General features: G+C 47.9%; 1 protein-coding gene across 1 annotated transcript in view; it reads left to right on the top strand.

Annotated features, from left to right (window-relative positions):
* Nucleotides 1-11,293, top strand: part of si:dkey-49n23.1 (semaphorin-3D) — a 68,891-nt gene that overhangs the window by 50,658 nt on the left and 6,940 nt on the right. Inside the window, exons 5-13 of the mRNA XM_035630344.2 lie at nt 1-9; nt 843-933; nt 2,680-2,808; nt 2,955-3,097; nt 3,922-4,036; nt 4,710-4,779; nt 5,623-5,767; nt 7,468-7,690; nt 10,240-10,328. The exon at nt 1-9 is cut by the window's left edge and continues 111 nt beyond it. Of these exons, the coding sequence (XP_035486237.2) occupies nt 1-9; nt 843-933; nt 2,680-2,808; nt 2,955-3,097; nt 3,922-4,036; nt 4,710-4,779; nt 5,623-5,767; nt 7,468-7,690; nt 10,240-10,328 (1,014 nt within the window). The remainder of the gene's footprint in view (nt 10-842; nt 934-2,679; nt 2,809-2,954; nt 3,098-3,921; nt 4,037-4,709; nt 4,780-5,622; nt 5,768-7,467; nt 7,691-10,239; nt 10,329-11,293) is intronic.

The raw sequence follows: 11,293 nt of genomic DNA, 5'->3' as shown, positions 1-11,293 counted from the left end.
AACGCCGAGGTGAAAAAAAAAGAAAAAGAAAAAGTTACTAATACGTCGTGATGAACTTTATTTAGACAGCACTTCAAAAAGAAAAAGATGCAAAGTAGAAATTCAGAAGGTTTGTGGCCATGCCGGGCGGGAAGTTGCGATCAGACAGGAACCGCATATATGCTCAGGAGAATAAGATTATGGAATAAAATAATACAGAAATAAAACAAAATAATGATAATAAATCAGATAAGATCTGAAGCTTCCAGATGGAAACATTCCCTTTTCTTTTTGACAAATTCATAAAAAAAAAAATCCTATTTTAATATAAACTAACTTGATTTCATGTTTCCTGTCCAACTCTATTCTTCATAATGACAGAGAGGAGACTTATCTTCTGAGAGGCAACGCACAGAGATATTTATTGATTATCTTAAAGTACATTTTTTATCATCTAGTAGTATAATAGCTTATGTGTGTGTCAATATATAGTTGTGAACACGTCCTTCATCTGCCTCATGTCTGTATGTGTAAGTGATGGATGCGTTTCTGTGATCCATGTTAATGCTGCTGTATCACCGCTGTTTCCCTTTGGGGCCCCGAATTCAGTGCTACGCCCGTGGGGATGAATACAGTGACCTATCCTGCCTCCTCCCAACCATCAGTGACAAACGAGCGTGTTGTCGTCAGTTTTCACAGTTTCAGTTTTGCAAAGGAGGAAATCGATCAAAATAAGTGGCGACGGACTCCGTTTCTCCACTTCGACCTTGTGTTTATCGCTCATTCTGTGTCTTTGTGTGGTCTCTCTCTCTCCCTCTCTCTCTCTCTTGCCCTCCCTCTCTCCCCCTCTCTCTCTCTGTTAGGGTCCGTTGTTCATGTTGTCTCATGCGACGGAGTCGGGACAAGGGAAATGTCCCTTCAGTCCCAGAGAGACCTTCACTGCCAGACTGACCGGTAGGTCCCGGCCGCCGTCCACACACAGCACATTGTGTGTCCGCCCGCCCACACACACACACACACACACAGAGTAAATCACTTCCTGTCATCTTCTAACTGCTGTGTTCATATTCCGGCGACACTCATCTTGTGCGGCGTACAATCCCTCCCGCTGTCCGATCCCCCGCTGCAGATCGCCCGTCCGGCCGTGGCGTGTGTGGTCCGCTCGACCTCTTGCACGCGCCGACGTCGGCTGTTGCCCCGTGCGACATTAAAAGGACATAAGAAACACAACCAACCGTCTTTTCAATCCGATCGTTGTGCTCGCGTCGACAGCGGTGCGAAAAAAACAAACGACTTTGACCTTCAACAGCAAGCTTTAGTTTTTAGCCGGAGATTGTCAGGAGGCTCAGGAGGATCCGTCATGCGTCCGTGTTCTTCTGCTTATCGGAGGTCGGGTCGCGGTGGCAGCAGGTTAATCAGGGTGTTCCAGACATCCGTCTCCTCAGCGACACTTTCCAGCTCCTCCTGGAGTGTTTCCCAGACCAGATGGGATATTTAATAACCCCTTGACCCTCATAACTGCGACCCCAGTGGGCGGTGGGCCCACGTGGTGATGGTGGCGGCTCCATGTAGATCTGACAGGCTGGGCCCAACCAGGCCCCCGCCACCAGGAGCTCCCCGCCCAGGTCAGGCTCCGTGAGAGGGGGGAGGGGGGGGCCCGGGTGTCCATGTCCTGGAGCAGGTACAACCCTGGCAGGGGGCAACTGCTACGTAATCCCGGGATCACCAGGACACCCAGTGGCAACATGGCAATTGTCAAAGAGGGCTTGGAAGAGCGTGAACTAATTTGACTCCAAAATTAGATATCTGATGTTTTAAGAAAAAGTGGCACGATCTACCAATATACATTCGAGGATACTGCACGTCCACGTACACCTGTGACCTGCACCTGTTGGGAAGTTCTAGCTGTCAATCACGCTGTATCCACGCCACGATACATGCCCCGCCTTATCGTCTATTTGATTCCAGACGGACCATAATTTTACAAAATGAACATCATGTCGTATCGAAGAAGACCTGAAAATGAAAGATTGAAACACAAACTCCTAGGGAAAATGTTTGATGACGTCATTAATCAAGTGTAGAAGTAGAGTCGTTTTCTCATGAACTTCTATGGAAACAACCAGTGGAGTCGCCCCCTGCTGGTCATGGCAGAGAATACAAGTCTCAGGCTTCACCGTCTATTTTTCATTTACAGTCTCTGCTCCGCGTCCAGCTCGTAGCTGCAGGCGTTCAGTACAGTATGTTGTCGACTGTGCCGTGCGCGTGTGCGCACATAAAACATCACATGATGCGGTTGGAGGTTTTAAGATGTTTACGGCCTTCGCTCCGAGTCATTATCGTAGATTCCGAGCTATAATGAAAAAAAGCTGCCGCTTGAGTCAGTGTGCGCACGATGACTCGCATGCTCTGCGACCGTTTACAGTGAACTCGGGGCTGTAGCTGAATGCTGGGATATGTTCTTCGTTTGTGGGATTCAAAAATGTAATTAGCAGAGGGAAATGATTGAATATGAAACCATAAATTCTAGCTTGTTAAAACCGGGACTCGAACTATGATCGTTGCAAACGTCTCCGCGGTTGAGCAGCAAAGGAAATCGACCTCAGTGGGCGAATAACATTTCACGAGGAAGAAGTTGTAGCTCTCAATTTTTTTCACAAAAGAATGCAACGTTGTCTCCCTCTGTTCCCCCCCCCCGAGATGGTGAACTGTACGCGGGCACCTCGGTGGACTTCATGGGCGCCAACGCCGCGATCTTCCGCACGACGATCCAGGGCAGCAGTCAACACTACATCCGCACCGAGGCCTACGACCAAAACTGGCTGAACGGTGAGAACCAAACTCTCTTCTTTCTTTTTTTCCTTTTCATCCTCTCTCACGTTCCTCTTCTTTGAGTTTGATGCGCACACACACACACACACACACACACACACACACACACAGAGACATCTAACCGTGCCCCGTCTGCCCCTCAGAGCCGGAGTTTGTCGGCTCCTTCTCCATCCCCGACACCCACAGTCCCGACGACGACAAGGTTTACTTCTTCTTCAAGGAGAAGGCGGTGGAGGCCGGCCAGTGGGACAAGAGGGTGTACAGTCGCGTGGCCCGGGTCTGCAAGGTAGGAATGCATAAAAAAAAAACAACACGTGGTCTGGTCCGGTCCGCTGTGGCCAGGCCTCGCAGTGGCGTGTGCCGCATCTGACGGACGATCGTGCAGAGTCCTGCGCAGCTGACGGTTTCCTCCAGAGCTCACAGCTTGTGGCCGTGAGCTTTTCAAGTTCACGTTCAGCTGTAAAATGTTAGAGAACGGTTTGAAATGTTCAACACGAAAACCACCAGAACCCAAACGGACACCTTCACGACTGCTGCTTTTGTTTCAATCCATGTGGCCTGTCGTAGACAGACTAATAGTCCAATGCGTTTTAGTCGAAATGCCACGATGATGATTCCACAATGTGTGTGAACGAGCGTCGACGTTTTTTCTGCGGGAGAAATGTGAAAATATCGGTTATTTTTGGTCAAATGCTCGTTCATCGGCGGCGGCCATCTTGGTTGTCCACAGGAGTCGCTGCTGGTGTAAACCCCGCCCATTATCAGATAGGCGGTTGTGATTGGACCGGCAAGTTTCTGCCGGTTGGAAATCACTTTCCAATGGAGGAGGATCCAGAGTGAATCTGGCGGTGCAAATGAAATGAGCTCCCAGAATTCATCTGGGTCCCAGGCTAACAATCAATACTTCTCAAAACCCACAAATGATTTGGTTCATTCTAGTTTAAGACAAGTGAAGTCAGCAGATTCTCTCCTTTAAGAAGCTGGAGCGGTTACTGATTATTTTTCTATCAATCAGCAAATCGATTGATCTGTAACGGTGGGAAATATTGTGAATTGAAACAACTCGTATTCTTTGTATTCTTTCCTTCCCATTCCTCCGTCCCCGTCCAGAACGACGTCGGAGGGAAGCGGAGTCTGATCAACCGCTGGACGACCTTCCTCAAAGCCAGACTGGTCTGTTCTGTTCCCGGGCCGTCCGGAGTCAACACGCAGTTTGATGAGCTGGGTAACGTTCGATTCCCTCCCCTTCCTTTTCCTTCCTCCGGCTCTTCCATCCTCTTCGCCGCCCTCCTTCTCGTATTTAACCTCTCCGGAGCAGACCATTGTCTCGCCTGTTTTCTTTTCTCCTTTGCTTTATCTTCCCCTTCGCTCTGCAACGAGGACGCAGCCTGACGAGTCAAAGATGTCCCCTCCTTTCCTTCCCTCTTGTCTCCTCCCTTGTCTCTGCGCACCTTCCCACGAAGCCACATTGCTGTGGCCCAGATCTGACCCACACGCTTTCATTCGGCCTGCCTATCGTCTGGTGTGGAATGAGGGCGTTCCGCGCCCGTTGGCCAGATCTGGGCCGCACTCGAGCCCGAGCGGTGCCGCATATCAGCCAAGAATGAGCCAGATAAACCAGATCTGGTCCAACTCACACTGGATCAGGCTCACTTCCAATTTGCTTTCGCATTTTTAAGATACACTTTTAAGATCTCTGTGGTTTTTTAAGAAATAAGCGGAGGCATGTGGAGTTATTACAGATCTATTGATATATTAAATATGTTTTAGATCTTTGCCCGACAGTTAATCAATAAAACCTTATTCATATGGCATATAGTTCAGATTCTGAGAAACTGTCTGGATTCATACTGATTCATTTTTATTGCCGTGACCGTGTGTTGTTGTTGTTTCTCCAGAGGACATCTTTGTTCTGGAGACCAAAGACCCTCAAAATCCCACCATCTATGGCGTCTTCAGCACTTCCAGGTGAGAGCGCGCTCGTCACACAATGTTCACAGTATACAGTGTATCCTGCAGACAACAAAAAAAAAACTACACATTTCCGAAGATGGACCACAAAAAAAAAACGCATCACGAAGGCGACTTCGAAAATTATTTATTCATTAACAAGGTTGGAATTGAAATATGAAAAATGATACAGGCTTCAGAACTAAAACAACTAAAGGAGATAGGAAAGGAAGCATTGAAGCACCTTTCCTGAGCATTCTGAAGAACTCCAACAGCTCTTTTTGGAAAGGTTTCTATATTTATTACAATTTATCTGTAGCTTTCCTAAGAAATGTGATGTTTGAATTAACAATGGAAGGAAGCTTCTTTTTAATACTAACTCGGTGAGTCGGGGGTCGGTCGGGGGGTCGGTCGGGGGGTCGGTCGGGGGGTTGAGCGCAGCGGCAGACCACTGGAGCACGTGCACGCCCAGCGGTGTGGAGGATCAGAGGTCGGGTGTGTGGGTGGGTGTCGGGGTCAGAGGTGAAGAGGCCCAGCTGGTTTTGTTATTGTAACCCTGACGTGTAACAGCACTCCCACTTCTTTTTTTTCCCCCTCTCCTCTCCTCCCATCCCTCCATCCTTCCTTTCCTCCCATCCCTCCCTCCTTTCTGTCTTTTCCTATTCTCCATCACTCTTTCGTCAGTTTCTTTCTCTTTTGTTTTTGAGGAGCGTCCCTGTTCCACATATACATTGAAAGAAATTGGTAACTCCTCCTCCTCTTCTTCTTCTTCTTCTTCTTCTTCTTCTCCTCCTCCTCTCTCTTTCCTCGAACCTCCCGTCGCTCACAGCCTCCACTCAACCCCTGCTCTCTCTCCCACAGCTCTATATTTCGTGGCTCGGCGGTGTGCGTCTACTCCATGGCGTCCATCCGAGCGGCTTTCAACGGGCCGTTCGCCCACAAGGAAGGTCCCGACTATCGCTGGGTGGAGTACAAAGGCCGCATCCCTTATCCCAGACCTGGAACTGTGAGTTGTCTTTGCCCTGCAAACGCCACATTGTTGTTTCACATCCTACGAGAATGAACCAATTTGACACAAAATCCCATCTGGCGTCGACGCCGACACTTTTAAAGGTGGTCATGTTTTGGCCTGTTGTTGAGTTTAGGTCTTTTCGTTTCTTGGTGTAACGCACATACAGCAAGATGGAGGCCCGTGGGAGCTTCAAGGAATCGCTGCGTTGAGGGAATAAATAAGCTGCTTTCAGACACGCACCGAAGTCTGGACATTGGACTTTTTTCCGAAAGGGGATGTATGTAACCGGAACTTTTCTTGCCAGGGCCCTATTAATATTTCCAGATAATGTCTGAGTGAGCCCCTTTGAGGATACGGCAGGAAAAACAATACACTTAAAAATTATACAGCAGTATCAGAATAAACACACCCTGTGAAAATGTTTTACAGTGGATTATCCAATGCGACAGGGACACTTGTTTTTCTTATTCCTCTGGCCTCCATTATAATCATACACAGAAGTTTCAGACTGTCTCAAAACCTTGGCGACGAAAGCAAAAGTGCTGCGGCCATGAGTGACGAAAATAAAGTTGAGCAATTTGAGCAAAACGGAGCCTTTAAGGGTAAAGTAAGGTGATTCTTTTTATTTTCCCGCTCGCTCGCGGAAAGCTCACGGCTCATAATTCTCTGTAAACACGACATTTATATTTGTGCGGCCAACTAAGAGTTTCCCTGCGAGCTCTGGAGTCACACAAGACACATCACACGCGTAATGAAAACAGGCCGATGGAGCCGCGGTGGGGGCTCGGAGCTCTGGTGATTTAACGCCTCAGCTGTGAGCTCCTCTGGGAAACTTCAACACGTCGGGAGAGCTGAGCTGTGGCTTTAGTGTTCGAGTGGGTCAGGTGTTGTTTCGCCCTCCCTGTTGGGGAATTTCACCTCGGCTGCGCGGCGGTTTTACATCATCCCCGTTGATTGGGGAAGAGGTCGGCCACGCGTGTGTGTGTGTGTGTGCGTGTGTGTGTGTGCGTGTGTGTGTGTGGGTAAGTGTGTGTGTCTGTGTGTGTGTGTGTGTGTGTGTGTGTATGTGTGTGTCCCCGTGCGTGCGTGCGTGAGTGTGTGTGTGTGTGTGTGTGTGTGTGTGTGAGTGAGTGTGTGTGTGTGTGTGTGTGTGTGTGTGTCTGTGTGTGTCCCCGTGCGTGCGTGCATGCGTGAGTGTGTGTGTGTGTTAGTGTGGAGTCAGGGCGGTGGTGCTTTGGGTCAGGGGAGACTGATTAAAAGCAAAGTGAAAGAATCACAGCGATGCTGTGGTCATAACCTCCACTCGCACACACACACACACACACACACACACACACACACAGACACACACACACACACACACAGAATAATGGCTTCCATGTTGCTGAATATTCTCTGTAGTTTTTCCTCGTCTTTCCATCTTTCTCCTGTTCTCCTTTCATCAAGGGCAAACACCCACAAATGAACATGACCACATCTGACGTGATTTAAAACAGCGAACACTGTTTGTTCAGACGCCGGGTCGGAACTTCAGAGAAAATTATCTTTTGCTTTCACATGGATGATTTTTTTTTGTGTGTTGTCTACTTTACGTCCTCATCGCTCGTCAGATGAACAAGAAAGTGTTTTTATGACGTAAAACGGACACAGTTATGCAGCCTCTTGCCTCCTTGGTCATCATGTTTCTCCTCCAGTGTCCCAGCGAGACGTACGACGCCCTCCACAAGTCCACCAAGGACTTCCCCGACGAGGTGGTGAGCTTCATGCGGCAGCATCAGCTGATGTGGGAGCCGGTCCCGCCCCTGGGCGGCAGGCCCATATTAACCCGGGTCAACGCGCCCTACATGTTGAAGAGAGTGGTGGTGGACAGGGTGGACGCCGAGGACGGACCCTACGACGTCTTACACCTGGGCACAGGTGAGGAGGAGGAGGAGGAGGAGGAGGAAGAGCTTGAAGGACAGGGAGATGATGAAGGAAAAGAAAGTTGATGCCAATAAGATAAAGCGGGAAAAATAATAATTAATAAAGAAAGATGTGTGGGATGATATGGAAGCAAACGCAAAAAAAATATGGTGCGACATGACGGCTCCCAAAACTGAGGTCAAAACATCTGGATCGCCCCCTGGTGGCTGGCTGCAGTATAGGTCATAAACCCTGCCCCCTTCATGTTAGCAGATGGGACCAAACAAAAAAAAAAATCAAAGTACATGATTAATAAACGTCTCCAAAGATGGTTTCTGTCATCTTATCATCATTTTGGCTTCTTTTTTCTTCAGTGGACGTCAAAGTGGAGACGCGTCGTCCATCTTTATATAAAGTCTATGGTCAAAAACAAACAAACAATTGCAGCTTGTCTTGTCATGTAGATGGTCGGAGGAGTCTACGAGGATTCTGGAAACACTCAGAAAAGCGTCAAGTTTAGGACCTTCTGGGTTTTTTCAAAAACCCGACGGACGTTTAGTTTTTTCCCAGAGTGCCGGACGCTTAGCTCTGTCCCTCGGACATGAAGGTGATATATGAGAGGCACAAACTGGGGCCAGAGAGCAGGTACAGGTCGAGTGGAAACTAACAGGGCACAAGTGAAAAAGTTCCATTTCATTTTGAACCAAGTGTCAAAGTGAGTGTGGTTCATTTTTTCATCCTCTCTTTTGAAGAACTTCTGAAGATGAAAAATGGACAGAGTCAATGTTTTATCCTAAAGCAACGCTTGTGACGGGGTGAACGGGCTCTTGAGTGTGTGTCTGGATGTTTAAGTGTGTGTATCGGTGCATGTCCCTCCTGCTGCTTTAACCCCATGTGTGTGTGTGTGTGTGTGACAGTGAATGGCGGTGTGTGTGATAAATGGTGGAGGTAATCTAACTGCTGGTGACAGGCCGCGGGGCCAGAGGTGCTCCGCTGGCTCCATACGTCTCCTCTAAGTGGATTCCTCTCGAACCATCTCTCATCTCCCCATCGAACCGCACGTCCACCTGCCTGACAAATGCTCTTTCTGCTCTTTCAAGTGTTCCGGACTTCCACGTGGCACGACCGGGCCGAATCCCGTCCTCTCGTCTTCCTGTCTGATGGATGATAGGCTTTCGTAAATGGCCCCCTTTTTCAAAATATATTATGCTGCGTAGCCACGCGCTAACGTCAAGTTGGTTTATTCTACCAATAAAATATACGTTTGAGAAGTCTACGGGTCACTCGCCAGGGGTCATGCATTGACCTGAGTAGTGGCTCGCTAGGTCTGCATGTTCATCCTGTTGAACATTTTATATGGACATTTTTAATGTTGTTATTTTTAAATTTAATTTTATTATACACTGTAAAAAAAAGATGGACGACACATCTCCACTTCCTGACACTGTACAAAAATGATGCCAAAATATCTCAGATAATTAATGTGTACTTTAACTTTTTACTGTGACCCATGTCCCATTGGCAGTGGGATTTATGACCTATCGACGTTTATGAATTTATTTTATAACCACTACAACTAAAAAGAAAAACCGTCACAAGGTCGTTTCGATACAACTCGTGTCGTCGTCCGCGAGCCGGACATATAGGCTACTTCCCTCGCGAGTGACATGATTATGCAACTGTAACAATAAACCTGTCTGACCACATTATGAGTAACGTACAGTTGGTCCGTCGAATTCAGGTCATTTCCAAAACAAATCCAAAAGCAAATTATTGTCAGCAAAATTGGTAACGTTAGCAACGTAAAATGAATGGAACTTTGAAGACGTGGATTAAAGTTAATAGCTAGCGCAATATCCGAAATGTGACGGCAAGCATTCGCTACATCGAAACATCTTTACCAGGCTAGTTAAAGCCTGACGTGTCACCGTGCATCCAAGAAAGATCATCGTGACGCTGCTGAGATTCATGCAGGCAGACAAAAATAGACTAGTCAGCAGACCAGACTCCCACTGTCCTAACCTCAGGACCAGATCTATTTGTCCATGTGAGGTTCCCAGAGCGATGAGCGCTGACCTCGCTGAAAATAAACCACAGAGTCATAACTGGCCCTGATCATTAGAATTCAAATATAAACCCTAACATGGACTTCACACATGCTTGAGCAGCTGGAGCCTGGAGCTTCGTGAGAGCTGAGTTACTTTTATCCACTCACATTACCAGGGGGCGATTTTGCCCCTTTCTGGTCTACATGTCCCCGCCCCTGCGGAATTTGTTTTTTATGCCCGATGGGGACGAAATTGATCCCCCCCACAGTGATCAACGCCACTTCACCAATAGACCATATAAAATACCTAAAAATCTAAATTTTCAAACACCCACTGTCGGCGCTAGCGATCGCGACGATGGCTGACATTGTGGCGAATTGACCTTGTCGTTGTTTTGTCTCTAGAGAATCTCTGTTTTTGTGTAATGTAAATCAACTTCATCACTAGGACTATCTTCATTATTCTTAATACGGATGAAATGTGTGCTGTCCGGTAACTGTCCTTTTCTGTTTCCAGATGACGGGAAGGTGGTGAAGGCGGTGTCCGTCGTCAAGGACAACTGGGCCACAGAGGAGATTCTCCTGGAGGAACTGACCGTCTTCCAGGTGAGACTCCGCTCAGCTTTTTCTTTGAATGACAGGTGCTACTTTCAAATGAATAAGAAAACGAAACATGCCTGTGGCATATGAGGTGTTTCTGAAATAACAAGGGGGTCAGGGAGACTGTGTGACCCCCCCCCCCTTTTATCCTCACAGGTGGCTGAAGCTTATGAAGAGTATTAATTTGAGCCAGTTCACAAAAATATAAATGTCACAATGTTTCCCTATGCTGTCAATCCCCCTGCTGCGATTTTGACGCTGTCGCTAATCTGTCATAATCACCTCAGGGGTCACGTGGGGGCGAAAGAAAATCAGAAGGCTGACAACATATTTTTTATTTTTTATTAGAAATGTGACTTATATATCTTTTATAACAATTGTGGCTAAAGTATGCTCATCCTAGTGGGGCTGAATGACCCCCCCCCCCCCCCCCCCCCCTGGTCCCCTAGGAGGCCCCCGACCCTTAGTTTGGGAACCACTGAACTAACCTCCTGCTAAGGTTTCTACTTCAACTCACACAGAACCTTTAATGTCCACACGCACACACACACACACACACACACACACACACACACTCACTCACTCACTCACACACACACACACACACACACACACTCACTCACACACACTCACTCACACACACACACACACACACACACACTCTCACACACACACACACACACACACACACACACACACACACACACGTAGCCACGCAGGAGTGTGTTCTCAGTGTCTCCCACTGCCCGTCCCGCAGCCCTTGCACCATGCGATGCGCTGCGTGAGGCCGTGCATGTCCTTTTCCAACGGGAGCGCGTTTGCCTGGAACGACTCCACTAAACAGAAAAGCAGATAGCAGCAGGGCCGCATATTTCCCAAGATCCTCTGTGTTTATAAACTGGTCGGGCGGACGAGCAGAGGGGAGCGAGGAGGGCAAATGGGCACAAATAGAGCATGACTATAATAGGGAG

The sequence above is a fragment of the Scophthalmus maximus genome, chromosome 6 (genome assembly GCF_022379125.1).
Source record: "Scophthalmus maximus strain ysfricsl-2021 chromosome 6, ASM2237912v1, whole genome shotgun sequence".
NCBI classification, from domain to species: Eukaryota; Metazoa; Chordata; class Actinopteri; order Pleuronectiformes; family Scophthalmidae; genus Scophthalmus; species Scophthalmus maximus.
Note: the sequence above shows the minus strand (reverse complement) of the source record. Positions and strands in the feature narration are given on the sequence as shown.